This window comes from Oncorhynchus gorbuscha, linkage group LG25 (genome assembly GCF_021184085.1).
Source record: "Oncorhynchus gorbuscha isolate QuinsamMale2020 ecotype Even-year linkage group LG25, OgorEven_v1.0, whole genome shotgun sequence".
Lineage (NCBI taxonomy): Eukaryota > Metazoa > Chordata > Actinopteri > Salmoniformes > Salmonidae > Oncorhynchus > Oncorhynchus gorbuscha.
Genome location: NC_060197.1, coordinates 7,065,085 through 7,091,187, shown reverse-complemented (window position 1 = coordinate 7,091,187; position 26,103 = coordinate 7,065,085). Strand labels below are relative to the sequence as shown.

The following is a 26,103-nucleotide window of genomic DNA, read 5'->3' as shown; positions in this document are numbered from 1 at the left end:
AGCCTTCTGTCCCACAGGACATTGGACTGAAAGGGCACACCAGACGTGGCATGAACACAGCTTTCTCCCGAGCCCTTCCTGTCCTGCCCGACCGAGCCACAGATCACTCTCCTGCTGAATATAGCCTGAAAGTAGAGCGCAGGGAGGCCGACCTTGAGAGTAAGTATCGACCAGCGACGTTCAATCGTGGGCATTAGAAAGATCACCGTCATTCAGCATCTCAAATGGGTGACTTGATGACACGATACCGGCATTAAAACCATCAATGAGGGTGTTGACACTTTTCACCATGATATTCCATTCATTACTTGGAACAAGAGTTTTATCAGCTGGACTTCTGACATTTCAGACATATAAAAGCATCAAACTGAAGACTGTTGAAGGTTATGACATTTATATTAAAAACAGTTTAATGCTTAAATTATTATTTTTTAATCACTGCAATTCTACCAATTTTATTCCCTCCAGTGCTGCGATGCATGATAGGACGAGTGTATCGACCCTGTTCGCAAGCATAAGAGTGTGGTGGATCCTACACTGCTGCCCTGCCGTCTGTCAATCTCCTGCAAAAACAAATACGCTTTCCTTATGTGTTCCTTACATCTGTGGCATGGTTCTAAAACACAAACCATGTATAAAACTATTAAAAATGTTTTGAGAAACCTGAAAACAACTGTACGTGTCAATTCTGGGTCACATAACATTTGGAAAGTCACCATTGTTCAGGTGAAGAAAATAAGAAATTCTATACTGTTTATGATAGTAGTAGTGAAGATGCATGTGAGAGAGGAGAAGTGTCTAGCGGTGGGCCTTTTGTCTTAGAGGGAGATAAACTGCAGGCCAAGCCTCCGCAGATCGGCTGTCAAACAGATCTGCTTGGGTTTTAACCACTCTCAGACTTTCCACATTGCCTCAACAGCTCTTCTGCATCATTGCATTACACTCTCCCACAGACGCACGACAGCTGGTGATCTTTCTTTCAAAATGATGATGTCTGTCAATTGTTGGAAAGCACAACAGAGGCAAAAAATAAATAGAAAGTACAATAAAGCCTCTGAAATCAGGCCAAACTCCACTGGGGGAAAAACAAGTGCAATTGATTACAGGAACATTCAGCTTCAAAGACAGACCATTGATTAAATAAAACATTACTAGTACTGCATTCTACTTCAACACGACAATGAATAGTTTACAATCTGAAGAAGCTGGTGAGCTTGCCCTGTCTGGCAATCAGTTTCTTCTTACTTGGGTCTTTCTTCCATGACAATTTGGTTGATGTTACAGTGGTGGAGGGGTTTCTTCAGAGGGAGCTGGTTCTCTGACCCACAATGTTCGCTACAATCCACCAGCTTCCGTTTACAGGCCTTGAGCTTCCTTCTGTCTGGATGTTGGTCTTCAGACCGCCCCCGCCTGCTCCACTCCTGGGCCCCAGCGCTGTGGCAACCCCCCGGGTCGTGCCTCCTCGCTGGGCCTCTTTCCTCTCAGCCTCTGGGTAAACCTCCACTGGAGAGAGGAAACAGTAATAGAGCTTAACAATTGGGGTCGAAAAAAATTGACATAAGAGAGGAAGGAAAAAGGGGAAAGAAAAAAAAACGGATAAAATTGCTGACGTTAGCCTGTAGTTTAACAGCCAGAGTGTTTATTCTAGCGGGCTGAAAGTGAACATTTGTCATGTAAACCGATGGCGCAGAGCCTGGATTCCCACAGAAAGAAGGGGGGGGGGGGTTAGGTTTTTACTACAGATGTGGGGGCGGCCAGGTTTTATAAAATGGGGAATCATTTAAAGGTTGATCGTAAGTACCAGTCCCAGGGCTGGGACTGGGCAGGGTTCGAGGCCAGGGCTGGGAAGGTGGGTCTGGGCATCGATCCGAATCTGTGGCGTCAGAGGGAATAGAAGCCAATCCCTGAAGGGGAGGGGGGGTATGTAACTGCGCTGCACTATATGTGAGGAAATCTGGAGCAGTTCACCAGCATGCAGATTAGTACATGCAGTTACAGGTCTCTGAGAAAGGGAGAATGATGCCACAACTAGACATTTTTACCTCTGCTGTCAAGGAGCTGGGCAGAGGTGGAATCCACAGTAGTGAGGGTCCACTTGGGAGCATGTTGCACACAAGTGGGGCCCTGGATGATGCTGGGGAAGTCCAGCACGCGGTTGAGGGGTGGCTCCGAGTTGTCCTGGTACGTGCAGGCAAATTGAGATCAGATGGTTCGCTCTCTGGCCTAAAAAAAAATATCAAAGAGAAATTATCACAGCTCTTCAACCCTGTTCCTGGAGAGGTACCCTCCTGTAGGTTTTCGATCCAACCCCAGTTGTAACCATCCTGATTCAGCTTATCAACCAGCTAATTATTAGGGTCAGGTGCACTAGATTAGGGTTGGAGTGAATATACAAGATGGTAGATCTCCAGGAACAGGCTTGTTAATCTAAACTAATTTGTTGCAAGTTCTGGAGGAAAAACTTCATTACCTCACAATTTTTCAGCCAAGCCGCCATTAGACAATGAACCTAGAAGCCCATTAAAAAATAATAATCATTAAAAAAAAAGTAGCGAGTCTGATCTCCAGAGCCCACGATCGCAGCAGCCCCAGGAGTATACTATGATTGAAGCTAGAGCTACTCAGGTTTTTCTAAATCTAGCCAGCTTCAGTTAACTTCTCATTCTCAGGCTTCCTCCATACTACAAAAGTGTATATTGATTGTCCGCCGTAACTGCACATGCATGTCGCACATGGCAAGTCAAACGCCAAACTCTTCATCGAGACAATGCCGAAACCTTAATAAATGGGCGAGTCAGTGTCACACTTTAATTTCTGCCGAAATCAAAACGAATGAAAAGTCATTGCAAATTCCGCAGGCGATGGTGTGAAATAGGCTTGAAGTGAATATTTGGAAAGGTCATGGTGTACAGTGCGAATACTGTAAGAATTGCCCATGTTCTGAATTCTGTCGCTGTACATTTCAAAAGTGCTGAAATAGACTAGTCTTAACTCGCTCATTAAAAGTCTTACTCAAAATTGAAGATCGCCTCATCCGCGCATCATTCCCTTATGCCATAGTTTGAACATCTCAATTGTCAGTAGAAACCACATTTGGTTTTAGCAAGTAATCCATATCAGATTTTTTTTAAAGGCAGTAAATGTGGCTGAATTTCACAGCCAGACAAGGCGCCACTGATATCCAGGTGAAGTGGTGGTAAAGGTTAACTCCATGGTGCTGAAAAGAAAACTCTGCTGTTGGGAAAGCTTTATGTGGGCCCTAACAGTTTTTGGGCACCGTTTGTCACAGTTATAGTGCAATTCATATTTTTTTATTTTATTTAACCAGGCAAGTCAGTTAAGAACAAATTCTTATTTTCAATGACGGCCTAGGAACAGTGGGTTAACTGCCCGTTCAGGGGCAGAACGACAGATTTCTACCTTGTCAGGTCGGGGGTTTGAACTTGCAACCTTCCGGTTTCAAGTCCAATGCTCTAACCACTAGGCTATTGTTTAGTGTCTTGTAGTGTCTTTGCTGGCATGCACCTTTTATTTTAAAAAACTGGGGTAGTTATCCCCACCAATACTTACATGCTAAAATTGCCAATGGAACTTGCTCTCTCTCTCTCTCGTTGAACAATGTTACCCCGTTAATGTCTCAAACCACGTACGTAGTATAGGGCTCATGGACCGGTTTCCTCCGTAGGAGTAGCGTTAAATCTGTCTCGTTAACGTTGCACTTGAAAACGCTCGTAATCTAACGCCTGCCTCGCACTCATAGAACAGCTAAGTGCGTCAGGTGCTTTTTTGCCCTCCCGCATCACATTCTATACAGATCCCCGCAAAACAAAGAATCACATGGTTTATCCGTCTGACCACGGATAACAGAAAAACCAAGTTGTCTTTGCAATTGACAAACAAGGGAAGTATAAAAATATGCTACAAATTAAAATCGAGATAACATTGAAATATACATGTTATGTTCAATCAATTGAGTTATACATGTTTCTACTTGTAGGCTACTCTGTATAATTTCAATACATTTCATGGTGTGTAGCCTACTGTATCATGTGCGCAATATGCCAAATCTGATTTAACTGCATTTTTATTGGGTAGGCATTACAATAAACCGCAATGGGTGGTAATATCGCTCGGAGCTGATCTGTTGTCAGTATTTTGAAATAACTTTTTATAATTAAGGAAATATTCGAATGGAGAAAGCGGATCCGAGAGTAGCGCTCCCATCATCCTGGACACATGCTCCAAGATGCACTTCACGACCCTTCTGTCTGCGTTGTGTTTTGGGAGACGCATGTTACATATTTAGCCGTTTTAGGCAAGAGTCATCGTTAAAAACACCCGTAAGCCTAAATTCCATCACTATCGGGAAACCGGGCCCTGGCTGATCCACTCCTTCATCCCCTGTTTGATCTTGGCCTGCTGGGGATTATCACAACTCAAAGATTTCTCCCTCCAGGCCAGCAGCAGAACCGCAGTAGGGAAGAAGGAATCCATTGGAGAAAAAAGAACGGTGTGCAAAGCTGGGTGGGACTGTAAAGCAAAGGGGGGGAATTAAAGTCCAGAGAGAAGGCTGTTCAAAGAACTCAAAATAACTTCTCAAACGAGCACCTAAAACAACATTTAACCCTCGGATCACCAAGCATGAAATGTACACGTAGCCTCGTTACATGCTGATAAAAACGCCTCGCTAAAGCCAGAAATAATGAAGGACAGGGGAGAACATAACGCAGGCAAAGAGGTAAAAGACTGACAAGACGTCTTCCTGACATACAGCTCACACTTAATCCAATTACAGCAGCTGGAAAGAGCAGCATCTAGTTATATTACAGGGAGAGGATGGGGGGGGCACTGCTTCTGAGGCTGTCCTAAGACAACCTCTATAGACTGGTTGGCCAGGCTAAGGTAAGCCCATCCCGATGAGACCTCAAGGAACAGCAGGTGCAAGCAATTGCTCTGTTCTCGGGTCTGGTGTTTGTTTTTGAATGCACGCACACAAGCCCAATAGCCCACCTGCAAGATCAGGATATTAGGTGAGGAGTTGGCAGACACATTGTGTTCTTATGGCAGCTCCTCTTATGATGAGCCAGCTTTCATTTCATGGGGAAGAGGAATAAGTCAAAGCATTGAAAGGCATCTTGTTACAGAGATCAAATTATCACAGAGACGTCAATCAATAATGCATCATACTATTCATCCAAATTATGCAATTCAATACATCATCAAGCTCACTTAACTTGCTGTGTTTAATCTGTCTGAAACAGACACAAAAGCATGGAAAAAAATAACCGCAATGCAAAAACTCAAATGTGACCATCAGCACGTGTGCCAGGTGACTGCCGTCAGAGTATGATGAAACTATTGGACAGGGGCCCGGGTTGATAAAGACATTCAGCAGACAACAACCATTCAAGTTTCCCTTACTAGTCGAGTTAAGTGACTGATATGGCATCTTTAAAGTGAAGTGGATGCAGCTTCCGCCCGCCGAGTTCAGGAAGCGGTGAGCCGCCCAGGGACCATTACAGCGCACTCACAGGAAGACGGCCAGAATGTGGGGAGCTAAAGTGACATCTGCTAGCGCAATCAAATAAAGGAGCCCATTTCCACAAAATGTGTTTAGCACACATGTTTGAAAGGGGTTCAAGCAGTCTTTCATGTAGAGACAGAACAACCCAGCCCCTTTAAATCTCAAACTGTCATTGTTTTTAGAGGAGTAAGCAGTTTCTACATCCAGGTTGTATTTGCGGGAACGGTATACTTGTTACTGACGAGCACAGCATGTTAGCACCAGGTCTCAATTCTACTAGCGCATCGTGGAAACAGCAAACATGTACACGGAGGCAAGTCGATAAGCCCACAGTCTTCCAGGCTGCAAACACCACACTGCTAACGGAGAATTTCCACATCCGCTGGTTATATCAATCCGTTTATATCAAGATCATTTGGGCCGATACCAGTATAGTATCGTGGCAAGGAAAAAATAAAAATAAATCATGAAGCGGGTTCCACTTTAGGAAAAGAACCCAAATGTTGGAAACAAACATGTTGTTTGTCACATTTTTTTTTCTTTCTCCAAGCTACAGCAGACAATCTGTATCCTTTAAAAAAAAATGTATTTTTAAAAGGACCAAAGAATTCTGCTTTGTGTTTTCATTTTTGCTATGGAAAAATATTGCAATACTGGTATTGTCCCAGGCCTAATGATAATGAATGAAGAGAACACATCTAGGGATGCTATACCATGACCACAGTAAACAGGCAAAACCTCAGAGGGATAGACAAAAACAGAAGAGTAGAGCATCTTCTGACCAGCTACTTATCAAACCAAGAGGGTGGAGCCCTGTTGAGAAGCATAACAAAAACGTGTCACTGGGAGGTTGCCGGTTTGAATCCCCGATTGTAGAGGAGTAGTTCTATACCCCAGACTCAACTCAGAGCAACACACTGGATTAACGGTAGCAATAACACAGCTGTACAAATGTGAACGTGTAGAAGCCAGTTACAAGATGAGGGGCGTCAACTGAGCAAATAAATAATACAATACCGGGGAGAAATTACAAAACGTAAAGACATTATTTTTCAATGTTTGGACATCTGATTCAATGTTTCGTATTCGGGTCTCCTGGTCCTACTTGGAGGGTGGGCGGGCTGTGTGTACCTTGGGTTTGAGTTGATCTTGTCACTCCTGGACGTGGGGCTGCAGGGGTTTTGGAGAGGAGCCTGTGGGAACCTCAGGGGATCTGAGGACACAGAAGCAAATCAGACTGAAAGCAGCTGTTTATGAGTTAGGGGTTAGAGAGGCTGTGAAAACCTATGAATTATTAGCATATTAAGCATTGATTAGTGTGTGTGTGCGTGCGAGATGAGGCTTACCGGAACAGTAAGAGCATGCAGGTCCCCTCCTCCCCACTGAGAACAGCCTGATCCACAGAGAGTAAGACGGCCTTGTTCCTGAATGGCGGTGCCAAAGCATCTTCATCCAGCAATGCTCAGGACCTTCAGTCTCCCGACCTCCATAAGCAGTGGTGTGGTTAATAGCATGGTATCTAGGCTGAAAAGGATATACACAAAACACTATAGTGTTAAGATGATGGCGTTGATGTGGATCAAACAAAAAGGGCCATGACATATACATGTAGGCTGAGAGAGGTTGGATCCGTTGGCCCAGAAAGGCATCATACCCTGGCTGGGCTGATCCCTGTCCCACTAGCCGACTGCAGTCTGTGGGACAGGTGGATCTGAGCGATCTGCTCTTTGAGGTCCTTGGCGGTCTCATTGTGTATGCTGCAGCTGACATCTCCACTGGCCCGCCCCTTCAGAGCTGTCCTGATACTGGTCACCAGACGAACGCCAGCAATATTGAGAAAAACAGGCGTACATAAAATATAATAAAACATTTGTAATTATGTAATCCATTACGAAGACAAGTCAAGCAGCCTTCTACTTATAGGCCTCGGGTAGAAAGATTATAAAGACGCTCCCTTCTTCTAAGGGTTCACTCATCACTTTTTTATTTCACCTTTATTTATTCAGTCACCACTGACCATGAAGTGACTGCAACATTATTGGGGTGTGTGAAAAGAGCAGCAAGTGTCAACACTGTAGCAAGGTGGGGTGAAGAAGGAGCAGGCTAGATTCCCTGACCCAGCTATGATGAGAGGGGAGTGAGTCTGGAAGAGAATCATCTGGGATACCAGATGTTAGCTGAACAAGAGGCCCTGAACCCTTCAGAGAAGGTGTTTGTGTGTGGAAATACAGTACTCTACCGAGGGTGTGAAGGGGGAGGTAGGGGTGCAGGCTGTTGAAAGAGCCATTCTGGCATCAGATCAGTCCAGTGTCCCATCAGAGAGGCACCACAGCAGAGCAGGGAGAAAATCCTCAGTCATAAACACCCAGAAGGCCCCTGCTATGAGGGAACTGGGACAATACATCCAATATCATGGACTCTACAGCTATATATCTGAGTGCCAAGGTGTCAATCATCTAGCGCTGTAGTTGCTACTGCAATTCAGGGGAAATGAGGCCTTGTTGTGACACAGCATGGCTTCTCCCATTGCATTAGATCAAAGTTCAGTCCACACGTTTTCATCCAATGACCAAACAATCTCTTAACCACATTTGTGGCACTGCCAAACGCTTGATGGAGAAAATCTGAATCAATCTGTAATTATACACAGGCCATGAAAGTGATCAATGAAATCTTAAAGTTTGATGACAATTTAACTAAGTAATCAAACCAAGGAAGGAACATATAATCTTTTTACTTTTAGTCAATTTTACTTTGATGTAGCCGAGATTAACATGTTTTAGTAATTCACATGTTATCATGAGAACCTGGGGCAGAAGTCATTAGGGGAAAATCAGATCTGTACACAGCAATAGGCAGGTGGGATTTGATGACAAGGGTAAGCAGAGATGGAGTCTGCCAGGCCATGGTGGTATTCATTAGGCACCGAACAGAAGAAAACAGACAAACCAGGAGGGACTACAGTACAAAAACATATCCATTAATAAAGGTTAGGTTTTTACCTTCCATTCCAAAATGTTTTGCTACAATGTGCACTAATGAATACAACCAAGCTGGTTGAGCACCTTGGGTTAGGGTTGTCTCCCAATATCTCCTCCAGATTGTCTGTGAAATGGACAAAGTCTGACAGGTCTTTAACATGTTTCCTCAGGTCAGACTCAGCGGGGGCATAGCCCTTCCCTCCCAGCTGGACCGCTCTGGCAAATGATGTCGCAGCCTGCAATATATAGATGATTAACATTACGAGATCATAGGATTGTCATGTCGTCAACATTCATTGGCTAAACCCATACGTCAGTGTAATGATAGGAAATAGACATGGAAAGTGTAGAGGCCATTTTGTCATTCTTACCAAGAAGAGTGACATGTTCTTGCTCCGTGCTTCAGGTCAGTAAAAGCTACACGTCCGAGCGATCTGCCAGGGGTGTCAATGGTGTGCGCTAGGGCCAGGTCATTCTTGGAGTTGACCAGCTGATCCAGATAGGAGCAGAAGACACTCCTCGCCACCTTTCCTACCCATTGGGGATTTAGCAGCCTTTAAAAACAACAGCCGATGCCACAAACTACACACACACGGCCCCATTTAAAGTCAGAACACCATCTTCAACCCAAACCAACATTTCAAAAACCTTGTCATCCCCAGGCAGTATTACAGTAGCAACCCGTATTCTACCCACTCATAAATCAGACAGTTGACAGGGCAGCAGCCTGGAGAGAGCAGTGCATGTCCTAGCCCACAATGTCTGTTGCGTTTTAAAACATCTGCCTGGTAATTTAATTCACATTTCGCTCTTAAATCTGAGTGATATGATTTAAAGTTCCTGTTAATAAGAGCGAGACAGATTCCAGTGCCTGAGAAAGACTGGAAAAGCTAAGAGCGAATAAAAGGCTTGCCAGGCTGACTGGGAAAACGAGAGGGAAGAGTGAAAGAAAGAAAGTACCTTGGTTGCACAACGATATGAGCCAATGTAACATTTAATATTCTGGCCATACCACCTTCTCTCATGTGAGGAGAAAATGGAGAGTCAGTTTGCTTACACTATGCTGACATGTTCATACATGCTTATGACATATCTGCTTACCTGTGTGCTGCATGGCTTTGACTTGCTTGATGAGTCGAGGGGACCTGGGACAGGGAATCCCTCACCTCATAGGTTTCCATGTTACTGGACTGAAACAGCTGGACCATGGCAACAACATGAACACAGATTTGGCAGTTAGAGTAACTGGCCTTTGAGACTATATCAAACAGTTGACTAAAACTTCCAATCATGGTCATTCATCTTAGTTTCAATCAGGACTAATACTCACTGAGCTCAGAGGCTCCTCAGGGTCCGGATCAACCCTCAGCTGTTTGTACATAGAGTGGATATCAATCAGGTCCATAGTGTTGGTGTGCTTCAGAAAGGAGTCATATTCTTTCCTGATGATGTCATAGTTTTCTGGTCAGGAAGAGTCATTGTAAAGGGGCAGGTGAAGTTTGTCTAATAGTAAGTGTTTCCAGGCCATCAGGACGTCGCTCAGTGCAACAGTGAACTCTCCACTCTTCTGTCAGAAGAGAGCAAAAGCAGATGGCTTACAGCCATGACTGCTGCCTGTGAAGGGAATCAGAATGCATAGTTCATGGTGAATTATCCTCCCATACAGTCTGGTGGGACCAAGGGTGGGACAACTTATGTTATTATTATAGGGTCAGGAGTCTTTCCTGACCATGTGATCAGGGGAAACCAGGCCCAAATGGCTATAATAAGGGTGCAGATAAACGAATTGCCTTAATGGCGTAACTCCAAATGTGTTGTCACTAAATGTTATGACTTTGATCCCCGTGTCTGTTAGGACCACAGTCACTGGCGTACCACAGCAGGCTTAGGGGGCCTACGTGGTACGCAAGAGTCGTACACCCGAATGGACATGAAGCTTCTTCTGATGGGATAAAGACCAGTCATTTGGGTCAACCATGGTTTACCAGTGCTGTGATAAAGGTGGTGTAAAATAATGAATGGGAAAAATGTCCGCACTGTATGTTGTTTGTTAGATAGCCAGCTTTAGATGAATGATTCCTTAAAAAATAATATTTAAAAAATTAACTGCCACTATTATACAGTCAAACAATGCAGTCAATCTACAGCTATAAACTAGTTGAAATCAGTAGATGCTAGGATTTAGACACGTTGTAAATGCAACAAGTACTGATATTGTAGCATATACATGGTCCCCAATAGAATATGAACACATTATAAGCCATATCAAATATGCTAAGAATAACAGGAAATTAGCTGTAAAACTGCAACAACAAAAAATCTCAGCCTCATGGCAAAATGGGCAGAATAGCAGGAAATTCGCTTTAAAAAATGACAAATTCTCAGCCTCATTGCAGAATGGTATAAGTAGCTATAAAACCACCATTTTCCTTTGCCCAATGGCATAAAGTGTAGAATTCTAGTAAGTTTACATATTTCCACCCCTTCTCGCCTTAAGGTTCTCACTATTGTCTTCAGACTGTCCTCTAAATTCGCGATTGTCCATGTGAAGATTATAAACAAGACGGTTTAGTTATATGTACTGAAACCCTAAAAACGACAATGTAACCAATACAAACGAGGTACTGTATGACGGCTTATAACAATGTATTAGTTAGAATGTTTAACGTTAATTAAAGTGGATATAAGATCTACAAGAATACTGTTGTAGGTTGCTGGTAGCTAGTGAAAATATAAAACACCATTAAACACATACTTACCTAAACAAATGTTACAGCCTCAAAACAGGGGCGTATGTAGTGAGCGTATCGCCAAAATACATTCTTCACCCACGTAGCCAATGCACAAGCAGCTGATGCGTTGACATTTTTTAAATTCTGCGAAATAACCACTCTGACCAATCAGATTCTGTGTCATCATTTAACCACGCCCACGTTGTTTCAACCGCTTTCTGTGGTTCATTATCACAGAACCCAATATTGTTTTTAGCATGTCTGACTATGTTTCGTGTGAGAACGTTTATTAATTATTATTTTATAACGTGCTTTTAATATAGCAATAGTGTGTAACGTGTCAAAGCGCTGAACCATTGCGTTTTTAATCTCAGTGTGGTCCCCTTAGAATTGAAGAATAAAATGGCATGGTACGTTCCAACACGGACATCAACTGGGGAACAAATGCATTTTTTTGGGGGGGCAGAAGTTGTAGCTAACATGCTGAAAGGCGCGCGTAGGTATGGTTATGAATAAGCTATATGCTAGTTAAAAGGCCGCGTTAATTGTTGAAATATTTTGCATTATATTGTCATCACTTTTAATCGCTGTAGTGTGTTGTAGGCTGCTAGCGTTTGAGTAGTTTCCCTGGCTGACATTAGTTGTCTATCAGCTAACTAGCGTTGTGTTTGGACGTTAAGGCTAGTTAGCAAGCGCTGCTATATTGCAAGCTAGCTTTTACAACAGTGGGGGGGCTGCTAGTTACATAGCATTTCACAATGTTACATTATCAGAGCATGTCCTGAAGCCAAGGCTACCACCTTTCTGGTGGTTACAAGGAAGATAAGTCTACCTAGTTATCGGCCGCGAACTAAGTATTCTAGCTAGCTACAGTACTGACCGTTTGTGCACTGTTGAGCTAGCAATAGCCAGGGCATGCCTCATTGACCCTAACCTACTAACTATGTTATAGCCTGTCTTCTATGTGTAGCATATATATTTGGATTGTTCATGCCTATCCAGACATTTTAACTCCTGAGATACGGGGTTATCTAAAACATTTTAGAACGAACCAAGCCCCCTCGGGGCGGCAGCCTAGGTGGTTAGAGCATTGGACTAGTAACCGGAAGGTTGCAGGTTCAAACCCCAAAGCTGACAAGGTACAAATCTGTCGTTCTGCCCCTGAACAGGCAGTTAACCCACTGTTCCTAGGCCGTCATTGAAAATAAGAATTTGTTCTTAACTGACTTGCCTGGTTAAATAAAGGTAAAACATTTTTTTTAGCTTGCCTGCTTAAAAGGGCAATTTGAAGTTACTACAATAATTTGTAGACCTTTTTAAATATGTATTTATTTGTTGCATACCCATTGACTATTGAATAATATAAATCCTAGATGCCTCGTGAGCTTAGTTCAACTGTCATACCACAATCAGAACCCACAATGTAAGCTTGTTTTTTTATTCCTTTTGTTTGCAAATACTGTATAGCTTCAAAATCGGATTAATCCTATACTTTTGATATAGATCAGGGGTAGTTAACCCTGTTATTGGATGGAATGCCACAGATACTACAGGATTTTGTCCCAACTAGGCACCACACTGCGTTAGTTACTTAGTTAATTGATCAGTTCCCTGATTGCCTAAATTCAACACACCTGGTCTTCCAGGTCAGTTAAATTAAAAATATGAAGTGCCTGTGACATTCTAGGACCAAGGTTGCCTACCCCTGTCATAGATGGTCAGTACTTCCATCCATAGCTCTGTCCATGAATTTGAGTGGTTACATTTCTCAAGCCCCATCCCGCAGCTGTTTACCAAATCAGTGGCAGTTCGAACTGCACATTGCCCTTTTAAGACTGCAATCAATGACACTTGAGACTGAATGATCCAGTGTAGTGAAATGGTGTTCTGTTGCCTTCACTTGGTGGATCCCCCTAGCTGTTAACCTTGAGTCCAATAGCCCAGTGGTTTCCAAACTGGGGGGTAGTGCATTGTCCGTTTTCTTGTCATGTCAGTCATTGCATACCTATCAGAAATGTCCAGATCAACTAGCCCATGTCAGCTAATGTTTTTTTCCCCATAGATTTTGTAATGTTTGAGTCACTCAATTCACATGAATCCACATTAGTGCTTTAAAAACAGCAACATTTTCTCTCTGCCAACAAGAGGGGTGAACAGTTTGTGTTATGAACAGTGCTTATGCCTATAGAAATGGACGTGGTGCCTGTTGGGGGATGTTCCCCAATGCTGGAAGTGGGGTCTGAGTGAAAGGTTTTGGGAATGTACAGTTTGGGAACCTGCAGCCTACATGATGTCAGTACAACAGCAAGAATGATGTCCCATTATGTGATCACTTACAGCTGTCACCTATGACCTTTCACACAATTAAAAAAACTTCCATATAAACAACCTCCCCGACCAGCATGTGCCGGAAGAAGGGTGTTTCACCGCACCCTTCCTAGAAAAGCCGGGCAAGTCTGTGTTTCTGGTATATCTCTCCTAGTCAAATTGTAGCAAGGGATCTATATGACTGGTTTTGCATTTAGGGAAGTTCTGATCTCATGGTTATCTTATTGTCACTCCCTACAGTGATTTCCTCAGTGACTACCACAGAAATTAAACAGGCACATTAACGTTTAGGCTATATGAATCCCCCTCAATGAGTTAGCCCAATACTGGAGAATGTAAGCTTTGCCTCACTTGTGTATGCATACGGAAGTATTATTTTTGGCTTTCAATACAGATGTGCTGTTTCTGTATCAGGAAGTTGATATTAACCCCTCTTCAATCCTGATGCAGGTGGTAAAGTCAAACCAAAGAGTAAATACACCGGACATTAACATCACCAAAAATACATTTAGCATGGAGGACTCTGGTCGAGGAGCCAGCTACACAGTGCCCTGTGACGACTACGTCCATGTGGTGGAGTTCAGCCCCTTTGACAGTGGCTCAGCTGCCCTTCTGGCTTATGGAGGAAACCAGTATGTGGTGGTTGGCACCTGCCGCTTCCAGGTGAGTGGTAGCATGCCAGATTCCTCTTCCTCATATCCTCTCTTCTAGCCTCCCTTCTCAAAATGAATCTGAAGAGGTTCCTCTCTGAGGAGGCATGGATAGGGGGGACAAGGAAATGAGAAACAGTCTGTGTTTTGGTGCCATGTGTGATGTAAACCACTGCTGTATGTGTGACGTTAACCACTGTTTGTGCAGGAGGAGGACATGGAGGTAGAGGGGATTGAATTCACCACACTGCGTGTTTTCCATCATGCGTTACGCGTGGATTGCCTCGCATGGAGCCCTGAGTCTCGGCTGGACAAGCTGCCCCAACTCATCAGGTAGCCTGCCTTAAACCTTTTAGTTCTTACAGCTGTCTTCTGTCTTTACATCAGAGTGTCTGGACCCGGAGTGCTGCTGGTTGTTTCAGGCTTTCTTTCCAGCCCTGCAGTAAGTAACAGCTGATTCAGCTCATGTTGCAGACTGAAGACTTGGTTAGTTGGTTATTTGGACCAGCCACCGCTGTGGGTTGAAGCTGCACTACTGTTTTTTTTTTTTCATCTTTCCTACGTAAAATGTATTTATAAGCCCCTTTTTATATCAGCAGATGTCACATAGTTCTTATACACAAACCCAGCCTAAAAGCCCAAAGAGCGAGCAAGCAAGCAAGCAAGGGAGGGCGAGAGGGACACTTAAGATCACACAGGACTCCAATCAGACAGGAGAAAAACGTCCGATACGACAGACCCACCTTTGCCCCCCGGTAGGTAGACTATTGCAGCATATATATTAGGGACTGAGACGGAGGGGTCGGGGGACACTGTGGCCCTCTCCCATGATACCCCTGGACAAGGCCACACACTTTGCAAAAGCACAGCCTCCACACCACCAGAGGGATATCAACAGGCCACGAGTATATCCCGTGGAGATCTCCCCCATCACATGAACCCGAGGGGGTGCAAGACCAGACAGGAAGATAACTTGAGTGGGTTGAGTCACTGATGTTGAGTATAGCGAAAAGAGCCTGGCAAGACGTGATGCACCCGTCCTACTGACTGCATCAGAGAGCACAAGCAAGCCACTTTCTCAGCCCCCGTAATAGGGTCAGTAGAGAGAATCCCGGTGGAGAGAGGGGAGCCGGCCAGGCAGAGACAGCAAGGGTGGTTCATCACTCCAATGCGTTGCTATTCACCTTTGCACCCCTGGTTCCAGACTACACTCAATCATAGGACCTACTGAAGAGATGAGAAATCAGTAAAGAATTAAAGGTTGAGACCATTTCTGCATCTCTCATATGGATCGGCAGACCATTCCATAAAAATGGAGCTCTGCCCTGCCTCCAGCTGTTTGCTTAGCAATTCTAGGAACAATGAGGCCTGCCTCTTGTGAACGTTGGGTATGTACGGCTTGACCATCTACTTATCCCAGAGCCGTATATATTTATCTAACTATGTCTCTGGGTCATCCATCTACACCACCTCTGTGTCAGTCAGTGGTATGAAACCCTCAGTAGTTTTGTCCCAGCTGTATTCCTCATTCACCTACCGTATGAAGAAGCTCAGTCATCATTCTAGTCTGTGGCCCATTGTAGCGGTGGAATACCAACCCAGTTATTTCAGGTGTGGTTTGATTAAAGTTGAACGTTATTACATAGAAAGCAAAGTTTTCCTCTTAATTGGAATGGTGGATGGGAATGTTGTAATCCCGTGGGAGATGTTTCTTTAATTGAAAGGGAAAGATAGCGATACTTCCTGGCCTTCCGTGGTTAAGTCTGCAGGGCCCTGGGGCCGGCGTGTGACGTGCGCACGTGTTATTACACTGATGGCTCCCCCGCTCAAGTTCCGTCCATCCCCTAGTTTTGCACGTAGTTATGCCTTCCAGGAAAAGCACAGTGTTCTCACTGGCGTGCCTGAGGAAGGGGCCGGCGAGGGTGCTAGGAGCAGGAGGGGGTAGCGGGAGGATCCCAGATTCTACCAGGCCAGCCATGTGAGGTCCAGTCAGCAACCTCCCGCTAGATTCTGGGGAACTGTCAGGAACACTTCCCCAGCATCAATCAGCTCAGGGCCAAAACAGACCCAGTCATTAGTCAACCCTGTGACATTGACAACTCTTTGAAGATTGTCTCATAAAGAAATGTTCTCCCACTTGGCACTTGTTCTTTCATTGACAATATTCCTGCAGCGTAGGCTAAATCTCGATAGCCTAGTTCGTATTGCAAGACTGAAGTATGTATTGAATTAGAGGTTTGAGTTGAAAGAAGGGTGAAAAGCCCTCCACAATTCGCTAACTACTAGGCTATGTATCAGTTGTTGGTGTACTCACCTGTACCAGTTGCTTGGGGAAATATTCTGGCTGTGTATTGTGACATCATTCCAAATCCGTCTGTTCCTGTGACTGCAAATGTGTGTGATGTGTTTTTCTTGTAAGTGAGTGTAATTGTAAGTAATTGCAGGCGCTGGTATATACTACAACTGATTAGAGGCAAAGTCGTCTCCCAGGCGTTAGCAATGCTCAAATGGCATGAGGAATCTTTGTTTTTCTCCATGTTTATCTTCACACTTAGAATCTCCCTGGCAGTGTTTCCATTGATCCATGTCCAAGTCTTTACCACACACACACATCCAAAGGTGTCAGCCCGGGCTGCAGTGCAGTCAGACACACGCATAGACATGGACGTGTGCCTGGGTGCGTGTGCGTTCGCGTGTCTTATAGTAGGATGGGCTCTGTTTTGATGTTCTCTTTCTTTGTTTGTTTTTCTCTCCATCTTTCCCTCCAGATTTTGCACTGCTGCAGCAGACAGAAAAGTGAGGCTGTTGACTTCTGATCTTCAGAATCAACATGAAGTCAAGGTAGAGTACTGGAGCCCCTGCCCTCACCACTAGATCCCACTGGAACTATTGCACCTGTCAGTTCAGTTGGCTTCTGGTTTCTTTAAATCAAGCCGTTTGTATATAGCACACTGACAGTAGGCACTTAGTGAATGGCTTTTTATTTTAGTCTAATCAAGAACCCAGCACATAAGGAGCCAGGGAACTGTCTTACAGGCTCGCACCAAATGCAGTGTTTTGTTAATTGTGTCTTCTGTGGTGATGTCTGTGTGGTTGTCTAGGTGATGGAGGGTCACACCAGCTACATCAACCACTTAGTGTTTGAACCCACGGAGGGGAAACAAATCGCTTCGGTCAGTGATGACCATACATGCAGGTCAGTCCGAACCTCCTCCCGGTCTCATTCAGCAAGAATAATATGTGTGTCTTCCCCCAGCTCTTGGATCTGTGTTCTGTTCTCTGTTAATGGTGCAGAAAGTCCTGACTGTTTCCAAAATGAAACCCAATGCTTATCACAACACACGCCGGTGTTGCCGTGCGGAATCACACCGCTGCTTCTCCAGCCTTTCAAAGTAATTGGTTAAATATGTAAATCCAATTAGCTGCAGTACTGGTGGAGGTTGTTCCCCTCCTTAGGGTTGACTCTTAACAAGGTCCCCCCTATCAATCAGTAGCCAGGTAGTGGAGCAAGGAAGGAAAGAGTGTGTCGTTAGCCAAAGGTGTAACCATGGGGTAACCTGGCACAGGAGGTTGGTGGTACCTTAATTGGGGAGAACAAACTTGTGGTAATGACTGGAGCGGAATCAGTGGAATGGTATCAAATACATGGTTACCCGGTGTTTGCTATTCCATTAGCTCTGTTCCGGCCATTATTATGAGCTGTTAGTAACTAGGGTTGTAGCTAGGGTCCAGACAGGGCGAAAGCCTGGCCCAAATCCTACTTCCTCTTTGCCCCTTCCCACACAATGTGAGCTCTTATTGTTTGACCAGTGATTGATGGGGGAGAACGTTTAATCAAGTTAGCAGCTTAGAAATGAATGACTGGCCCCTACTTTTCTCTCCGCTCGAGCCTGAAAGAGCACGTCTCTCATATCCATCTTTAAACCCAAAGCTCCCTGGATGAGAAACACACCTGAAACATCTGCTTTCGATTCATAAACTCATAATTTCAGGAGCCTGGAGCTCGCGGTTACACTTCCAGTCATCAAATACAGGCCATGGTTGAATTATCTCCTCAATCTCCTTCCGCCCTGCTTAAATGCTCTAAAGTGTTGGTTAGGATGAGGGCTGTGGGGAGAGAGCGGCCTCAGCTCGGGCTGGTGATGAAGCTCTGCTACTGCGAGAAACATCAGCGAACAGTTCTCCCTCAGCCTCCCTCTATAATGGTCTGGCCAGAGAAAACGGGTACGCTTGCTCGGCTCCATCTGCAGAAAGATTTAAGTTCTGTCACGTTGAAAAAATATAGGACGCAGGAGGAAGAGTAAGGTGGAACTGGGGAAAGATCAAGTTAACAGGAGAGGGGCCTTCCAGGCAGCCCACAGAAACCGAGACCCCTGATAGGGTGAGAGAAAAGAACAGTGGACCGTCTTCTCTACTTGGCAGGTTGCACTACCATAACTCTGCTGTGCTCTTTGTCAGCACTGTCCTTTCCTTCGTGGGAACTTTACTCCAGCCGGAGTAGCCACCTGTAGCAGCTAGACGGTCGCAGCCTCCCACGGAGGTCAGAATGTCTGCCAGAGGTCCTAACCTCTCTGGGCTTGGCTCCCATTGTCTGTTAGCTTCCAGTTGGATTTGCAGTAGGTATGTTTCTGTTGTGTGAGATGGATTCCTCACTTCAGCCAGCTCTGGTTTCATGTTGACATGGATCAGCAGAATACAGCTTACTCAAGGGGCTTGAACAGAGACACCTGCTGCAACTATTTGTGCAGGATCTCAACTATTTGTTTTGTGTATGATCTACTTTGTGTCATCCTTTTGGGAAGTATTTCTGAGGCGTTATTGCAATAGTTTGAGACTTTCTCCCCCCTCTAGCCCATCAGTCAAGTTATCTGTCAGTTAGTATGTCCATGTCCACTCTACAACATTCCGGTCTTTCATCTCCTCTTTTCTCCTTTTCTTCTCATGTTCTCACACTTTCTTTCTGCTCTGTTCTAGGGTATCCCATCATCAACTCTAGCGAGAGGAGCAAACTGATCCAATAAAAATGACAAATGGCCGAGATAATTATTTCAATAGTCCAAATGTCTGTTAAAGAACGTGTTATTGTTCAAGACACTTGAGCAGGTCTGATCAAGATGGATGTTGGTGTGGTTTCGGGGAGGGGAGGACGGCGTGCTGTGCGCCTCTGCCTGGACTCCCCTGTGAGGCTCTGAGGCGGGATTACTGTTTATCTTTCTCAACCCTCGTTCCAGTCGAGTGTCGCCAAAGTTATTTACCCTGCACACTCGTAATTTAGTTCACACGGTGCACACTACGTTTCCCATTTCCTGAGGTCATTTGGAAAACGTTGACCGAAATGAAAAAGTGTGGCTGCTGTTTCTAACTCACATCTACACAGACTTCAAATGCAGTCTCGCCTTTCAACTCTATTGTACATGAAGCCCAGTGTTATTGCTTGATGTCACGTCAGCTGTAGTGTAATGCAATTACACATCTCTTTGTCAGTGGTGGTCTAAGTCTTGTTTCTTGTCCCCTTTCACCTTGTTCAGCAAGGATTACATTTAAACAAATGTATATATCATTTTTAAATCATAATCTTTCCAAATTTGAAGGGCAAAGTGGTGGACCACAACTTGGCCGGATGCGGCGTAGCGTGCGATTGAACTCTGCTTGGCGAGTGGTCTGAGAAGAGAGGGTTTATGCTTGTTTGTCTGCGGTGGTCTGAGGTTTCCAACCTTGCTCATGCTCTATGGAGGAGGGTCTGCCCCTCACTCTACACAGGGCCATTCTGACTTCCTTGTCGAGTCAAGAAGCAAAAGCTCTCATGGAGAAACGTGAGGGTGTTTTATCCCCTGCAGGGAAGACACAGGAACAGTTTGTTTACTGAGGTTATCATCTGGGGTGGGGCATAATCATATCCTCTCCTCTACTGCAGACATCTCTCCAACATGTTTGACATTTAGATGGGCTTGGGCCTTTTATTAGATGTCTTCTGCATGACCTCATCAGTCAGCGCATTCACATCGCTCCCAACCATAGTCCTTTAAAATGTTTAAACCGCTTGCATGTTTATTCCTCCCTGGTTCAGGGGAATGTTTTGTTAGATTCGAGGCCTTGTGTTCGCTGAGGAGGGCTCTCCGATGTGGTTGAAGAGTAGATCCTGGTCTTGGGAGCAGCCTGTCCTCTCCAAGTGATTTATTACATCCGTGCGCACGTTTGACTTGTGTCCTCTGCTTTCTCGCTCGTCAGCGCATGGCCCCGCCCTCCTGTCTTCACAGCTCAAGGGGGAGATTACAACCAAGATCCCTTTTTCCCTGAAAGAAGGGTGGTACTAGTGAGGCTCTGTGTCCGCATCTCTTGGACAACTGACAGAAGTTAGATAAATTACACACAGGCATTACGTGCTTTCAGAAAAACACTGGCATCGCTACAGGCCTGGTGTGCACTACTCACTCATTAGAGTACATTCTGAAGAGCGTCTCAGACGCCTGGGGAAAGGTGGGTTTGGATGGAGGCTTGTAACTTCGCTTTTTTGACATGGATCCTGTGAGACAAAAACATCCAGCCAGCCATGATGTCTTTGTTATTTTTTATATTTTTAGCTGCCATTAGTGTGTGTAATCCTTTGTTTTGTGTGCTGTCGGCACCAAGGCATCTGCCTGCGCTGTGCTGCACGTCATCGCCTCTCCCCTCCCCACACGGGGTGGCAGGACTCCGGAAGCTATTTTTTTAGCACTGCCGCGCATCCAACTCCAGTACAGCTAATTGAGTGCCTATTAATCTTGTTTTTTGGATTTGATAATTTGTCATTTTTGACAGGACCTGTTTTCAGACCCAGTTGTTTTTGAATCGCAGACTTCCTGTCTCAGGTTGTTTTCTAAACGGGTAGTTGAGGACAGGAGAATCATTTTCTTACGGTCCTTAAACGGTTCATTTCCCCTGAGCACAACCCCTCTGGCCATCCTGTAGTGTCCAGCTAGTGCCCTTTCATGCTGATGGCCTCTTGTCCCCACAGGGTGTGGGACCTGGAGGGGAATGAAACCACTACATTTAGACTACGCTCTCCTGGTGTCAGTGTGTGCTGGCATCCTGAAGATGCCTTCAAGGTACGTTCAGTAAGAGTGCTCTCCAGTTTCATAATGAGGGTTTAAATACTTAGTGCGAGTGAAAAGAGCTTGTGATACTAAACTTTTGTCCTCTGTATAGCTGATGGTGGCCGAGAAAAAAGGGACGATACGGTTCTATGACCTGGTTACCCAGCAGGCCATTCTTTCTCTGGATTGCGGCCAGTCGCCACTCATGTCGGCCGACTGGTGCCTCACCAACACCATCAAGGTGGGCGCGGTGACTGGCAGCGACTGGGTCATCTGGGATATTACCCGCTCCAGGTGAGTGTCTGGACAGATGCTTGTGACCGACTGGGTTTGAACCCAGACAAGGTTACCCATCACCTCCGTTACATGCTGTGTAACACTACTGTATGAAGACATGGGATTTGTTAATGGTTATTTGTCTGTTCATAGTTACCCACAAGAGAAGAGGCCTGCCCATGTAGAACGAGCAGGAAACTTCAGGTATCTGCTTTGTCCATGCTTCCAAAGTCCTTGCTATCTGGTATCCTTGGGATGTCCCTCCCCCATTGAAATTATGTTAAATGGTTAAGGTAAGGGTTATGGTTAGGGTAGGGATGTCCCAAGGATCCTGAATGCTTCCAATTCCTCTGACCTTCTGAGTATTGTGATGCATGTTGTGGTAGTCCGGCTGATACCGCTGCTGCCGACGACGTCCATGATAATGGCTGTGGTGATGATGATAATGGTGATGGCAATTACTGTAACCACGGGTGTCATGTCTTCCAGGTGGTCTCGGGTCAATGAGAATCTCTTCTCCACAACAGGATGTCCAGGCAAGATCAGCAGTCAGTTACTAGTGCATCACCTTGGTCACCCGCAGGTCAGTGAGCTGTGTGTTTGCCTGTTTGCATAGACACAGTGTGTCGATTTCTGAGTAATAAAAGTGTGGGAATAATGTTCAGTAAGAGTGTTGGAAATGAGGATAACGTAACATGCGTCCTGAACTTGGTTTCTTACGTTTATATGGTGGGGTTGCAGCCCGTGATGATTGGATCAGCCACGGTGGGGGCGGGTCTAAGCTGGCACAGGTCCCTCCCACTCTGTGTCATTGGCGGTGACCGAAAGCTCTCTTTTTGGATGACAGAAATGTAATGCAGTCACTCCCTATGGACATACGGGAGGCAATGCAAATGTACATTGAAACTGTTTGACATGAGGTGTGGTTGGATATTTCTATTTTCATAATTTTTCAATAAAGTATTTCATTTTCCATGTTTTTGTTTGTTTTGACTTCTGAACTTAGTTTACACATCCTGGACTTTTGATGTTTATTTTAGAGTCCGACAACTGACCGCCCAGACAAACAGACACACTGTCATACCCAGACAAACAGAAGGGTGGAACTTGGCTTCTGTGAAAAGCGGGGCTGGTTCTGTCTTTCTCAGAAGCTTTGTATCAGTGCTCGTTTGTTATGATGTTCTGCCAAGCACCTCAGGGTGAGCTGCAGGTCACAGGAATGTGTGTGCTCAATGCTGCCAGCACTCTACTCTACCGGTCAACATCACAATCCCTCTACAGGTGTTCACTCTCTGTGTATGGGTGAGTGTGTGTCTGTTTTACAATCTGTCTCACACACACACACAGCTGTCACCACCCATGTAGGTCCTAAAACACCTGTAGAGTGAGGCCTGGGAAGGCGAAAGACTAATGCATGCAGGCTGCTCCTGCTATTGGGTTATCCTTGAGATTATGACAAGGGCAGGAAACTAAAAAGAGAAATAAGGTTTTGGAAGAGAAGCTCAGGGAACTGGGAGTTGAGGTCTTTTCAGGTCAGATACTACTGGCTGGCAGAGGGGATGAGTGATTTGTCTCTCCAGAGAAGAGGGAGATGAAGAGAAAACACAAGAGCCACACATCTCATCGTTCTAGTGGGTAGGGACGATCAGTGATGCTGAGATGGAGCATGGGAGACATTGGACCATAAGCCAACAGACGCAGAATACTCCATTAGAAACAAGGGCTCATTGTATCCTATTGGATGGCCCATGTGCGAGAATACCACTTACTGCATTAGAACTACAAGAGGGCAAGCATTAAATTTGATCATGAATCATATTTAGTGACAGCTAATCACTTGTTTCCACGGATGGATCTTTTTTAGTCCGAGGGCACAGTCCTTTGGATGGAGTTGTGTGTGTCTACAAGGATTAACACAGAACAGTTTATTGTACTCCATTAATGTATGTTTAAGGTGTGAAACAGTAGGTTTTATTGTGCAACGGTGTTGCTGCACGACAGCGTGAGGCAGGTATAGGGAAGGTGAGACCTCCACTCTTTCAATCCCACTAGACAGGCCTGTATGTTTCTTGGAGCGTACGCACTAACCACCATCCACAATCATAACATGCTACCGCTCTCCTGGTCGACTCTTTGTTTGAACAAGTCCAATGTGGTCGGTGCCGTACGTTTGCAGTGTTGGACACAAGTGGTGCTCGAATGGCTATGTGAAATACAGAGAAATCAATGTTGGAGATCAAGATGCCGCAACCTCTTTTTGCACACACCACTGAACATTTTCCAAAGACTATAATATCCTCTTAGGGTGAATTAGAATTGCAAAGTGCAAGGTTTTTGTGAGAAATGTGAGTCATGAATCTCTCAATCAATCGTGTCTCCCAGAATCAAAGTGACCCAAGATCACCACCTGGTGGTCTCCCACCCCTGTTTCTAGTCTCTAGATAAGGGATGGGCAACTCCAGTACTATGGTGCTGGAGAGGTGTCACACTTTTCCCCCATCCCTAGAAAACACAGGTGATTGAACTAATTGTGTTATAAACAAAAAATCACAATTAGTTGATTATTGGAGTCAGGTGTGCTGGCTGGGGCAAAAGTGACACCAATCAGGTCCCCGATGACTGGAGTTACCCATCCCTGTTCTGGACAGATGGCTTGCCTCCCACAATGTACCAATGATCCATCTTAACACGTCTGGAAAGGAAAGTGGGATACAAAGTCAGTTGTACGACTGAATGCATTCAACTGAAAATGTGTCTTCCGCATTTAACCCAACCCCTCTAAATCGGAGAGGTACGGTATGTATACGACGTCAGTTTGGCATAGAGGAAAGGGTGGCATTGGTACATCCAGCTTTTTAAGTCACTGCATTATACACTTCTTGCCCTTTTACACTTCTTGCCCTATCTTAACATCCTCTGGACACATAGTAGCTGGTAAGACGGAGATCACAGGGGTTATTTTTAATGAGGGCATTTTTGCTAGTGGCTAGTTTGTATCAACTACCTTCACTAAAACTACAGCAAACGTTGGTTTCGGTGTGTCTGCCTCGTGATTTTTTGGGGAGAGTTGTCTGTCTGAAGAGGACCCTCCTGGAACAACCAAGAGAATCTGTCATTAATCCCAGAGCTAGTACTGTTGTTGCCCTAGGTCATGAATTTCAGAGACTGCTTTGTTACCTTCTTTGACATACCATGTCATTTTTGGCAAGTTAAACCAAGTGTAAACTGAGCTTGAAGCTTGCAGTATTAAAGTATCCATTTTAGGTCATTCTCATGACCCTTAACCTCTTTATTTTTTTGTTTGAACAAGGAGATCCTTGGTTTGAAGTTGAACAGTAGGATAACCATGATAGAGCTATTTCTTATAGGCCAGGAAGGCTATCCTGGTTAGTAGGCCAACTTGGCTTCCAGCTTAATCTCCAGTTATAATGTAATAACGAACGCAGAGAGGAATCAAAGAGAGATCAGACAGGTGTGAACTCTCCACCTCTCTCTCTGTAATCCCCTCCACCACTTAAGACAAGATGAGACCTTCAGCTAATTCCGCCCCAACCCACATATGCGAAGCCAGGGGCTCAAGAAAAAGAGAACAAATGCTAATAATGAGCAGTATTAGAGGAGAGAAAACAAAGGAAGAGATTAGAGGTTTTCTTTTGAGGTAAAAAAAAAAATACTTTTCTTTAATCTCCTGGGGATTTTCTTAGGCCTACACGATGTAAAACCAGCCTGAAGTGGAAATGTGTTGATCTGGATGAGGGCAGTTGAGAGAAAAGGCTGCAAAGCATTACAATACAGACTAAATGTGACTACGATAAATCATTAGAGCACTCGGTACAGTGGGTTACACAAAATGTAAATTGGATCATTTTGGTCATCGTTTAATTTCAAGTGTCTCTGTGCAGTAATCATTGTGTTTAGCAGCATTTTTTTGTTTATGAATGCGGAAAAAAAACAGTCCATGATCTGTGCTTCATCTATGTCTTCAGCGAGGACTCTGTGAACCCCAATGACCCATCCTTTTGAGTCTGGGGAGGCTAGCGTGCCAAGGTAACGATGGTCCATGACATTAGGAAACACTTAAATTCTGAAGGCAGGATGATACTGTACATCATTGGGGGATTTGTGGTTAGTATGTGAGGCAGGATAATTTTGCTTGGAACCAGTAGTGGTTATTGTATCGTCATGGCAACCCCTTTTGTGTTTAAGGGCCTCAGCAGATTTGGATCCCAGTGGTCTGTGATTTTCTGTGGGGGGGGTTGGATTCGAGCTGTGCTGGATGTAAGCTGAGAGATGCAAAATTATTAAGTGTTTGAATTTGGGTTAAGCAAGTGGATGTGTGCACTGCTGCACTCAAGTCGAGCGGTATTGTAGATCAATCTTCGGCTCTGTGCACCATTTTCTCTCCACTGGAGAGGTTGTGTTTCTCTGTGAGTAAAGTGAACCATGTTTGATTTACACTGGAATAATTGAACAGGAAGGCCTCCCACTCTAGGTGGTCGGAGGCTTTCACAGCCACTGTGTACATCATGATGTTTTACA

General features: G+C 44.8%; 1 protein-coding gene and 1 pseudogene across 3 annotated transcripts; one reads left to right on the top strand and one right to left on the bottom strand.

The window, feature by feature from the left end:
* Positions 1 to 377: 377 nt before the first annotated feature.
* LOC124014260 lies at positions 378 to 11,366 on the bottom strand (annotated as a pseudogene).
* A 134-nt stretch (positions 11,367 to 11,500) lies between these two features.
* nup37 (nucleoporin 37) lies at positions 11,501 to 22,539 on the top strand. 3 transcript variants are annotated; one of them, XM_046329431.1, is made up of 10 exons: positions 11,501 to 11,647; positions 14,016 to 14,228; positions 14,424 to 14,548; positions 16,984 to 17,056; positions 17,317 to 17,411; positions 21,210 to 21,300; positions 21,401 to 21,582; positions 21,718 to 21,768; positions 22,054 to 22,147; positions 22,306 to 22,539. In XM_046329431.1, the coding sequence occupies exons 1-10, from the start codon at positions 11,645 to 11,647 to the stop codon at positions 22,417 to 22,419; spliced, it is 1,041 nt and encodes a 346-aa protein (XP_046185387.1). In that variant the 5' UTR covers positions 11,501 to 11,644; the 3' UTR covers positions 22,420 to 22,539. The 3 variants fall into 3 exon arrangements, with proteins under 3 accessions (XP_046185387.1, XP_046185388.1, XP_046185389.1); XM_046329432.1 differs by lacking the exon at positions 11,501 to 11,647 and adding an exon at positions 11,648 to 11,737; XM_046329433.1 differs by lacking the exon at positions 11,501 to 11,647 and adding an exon at positions 12,470 to 13,900.
* The last annotated feature ends 3,564 nt before the right edge of the window (positions 22,540 to 26,103 follow it).

Excerpts from the sequence above, each read along its gene's own strand:
- nup37 (XM_046329431.1), top strand. Across the intron at positions 17,057-17,316 it reads AGAATCAACATGAAGTCAAG|GTGATGGAGGGTCACACCAG; the intron begins GTAGAGTACTGG and ends GTGGTTGTCTAG. Across the intron at positions 21,583-21,717 it reads TGGGATATTACCCGCTCCAG|TTACCCACAAGAGAAGAGGC; the intron begins GTGAGTGTCTGG and ends GTCTGTTCATAG.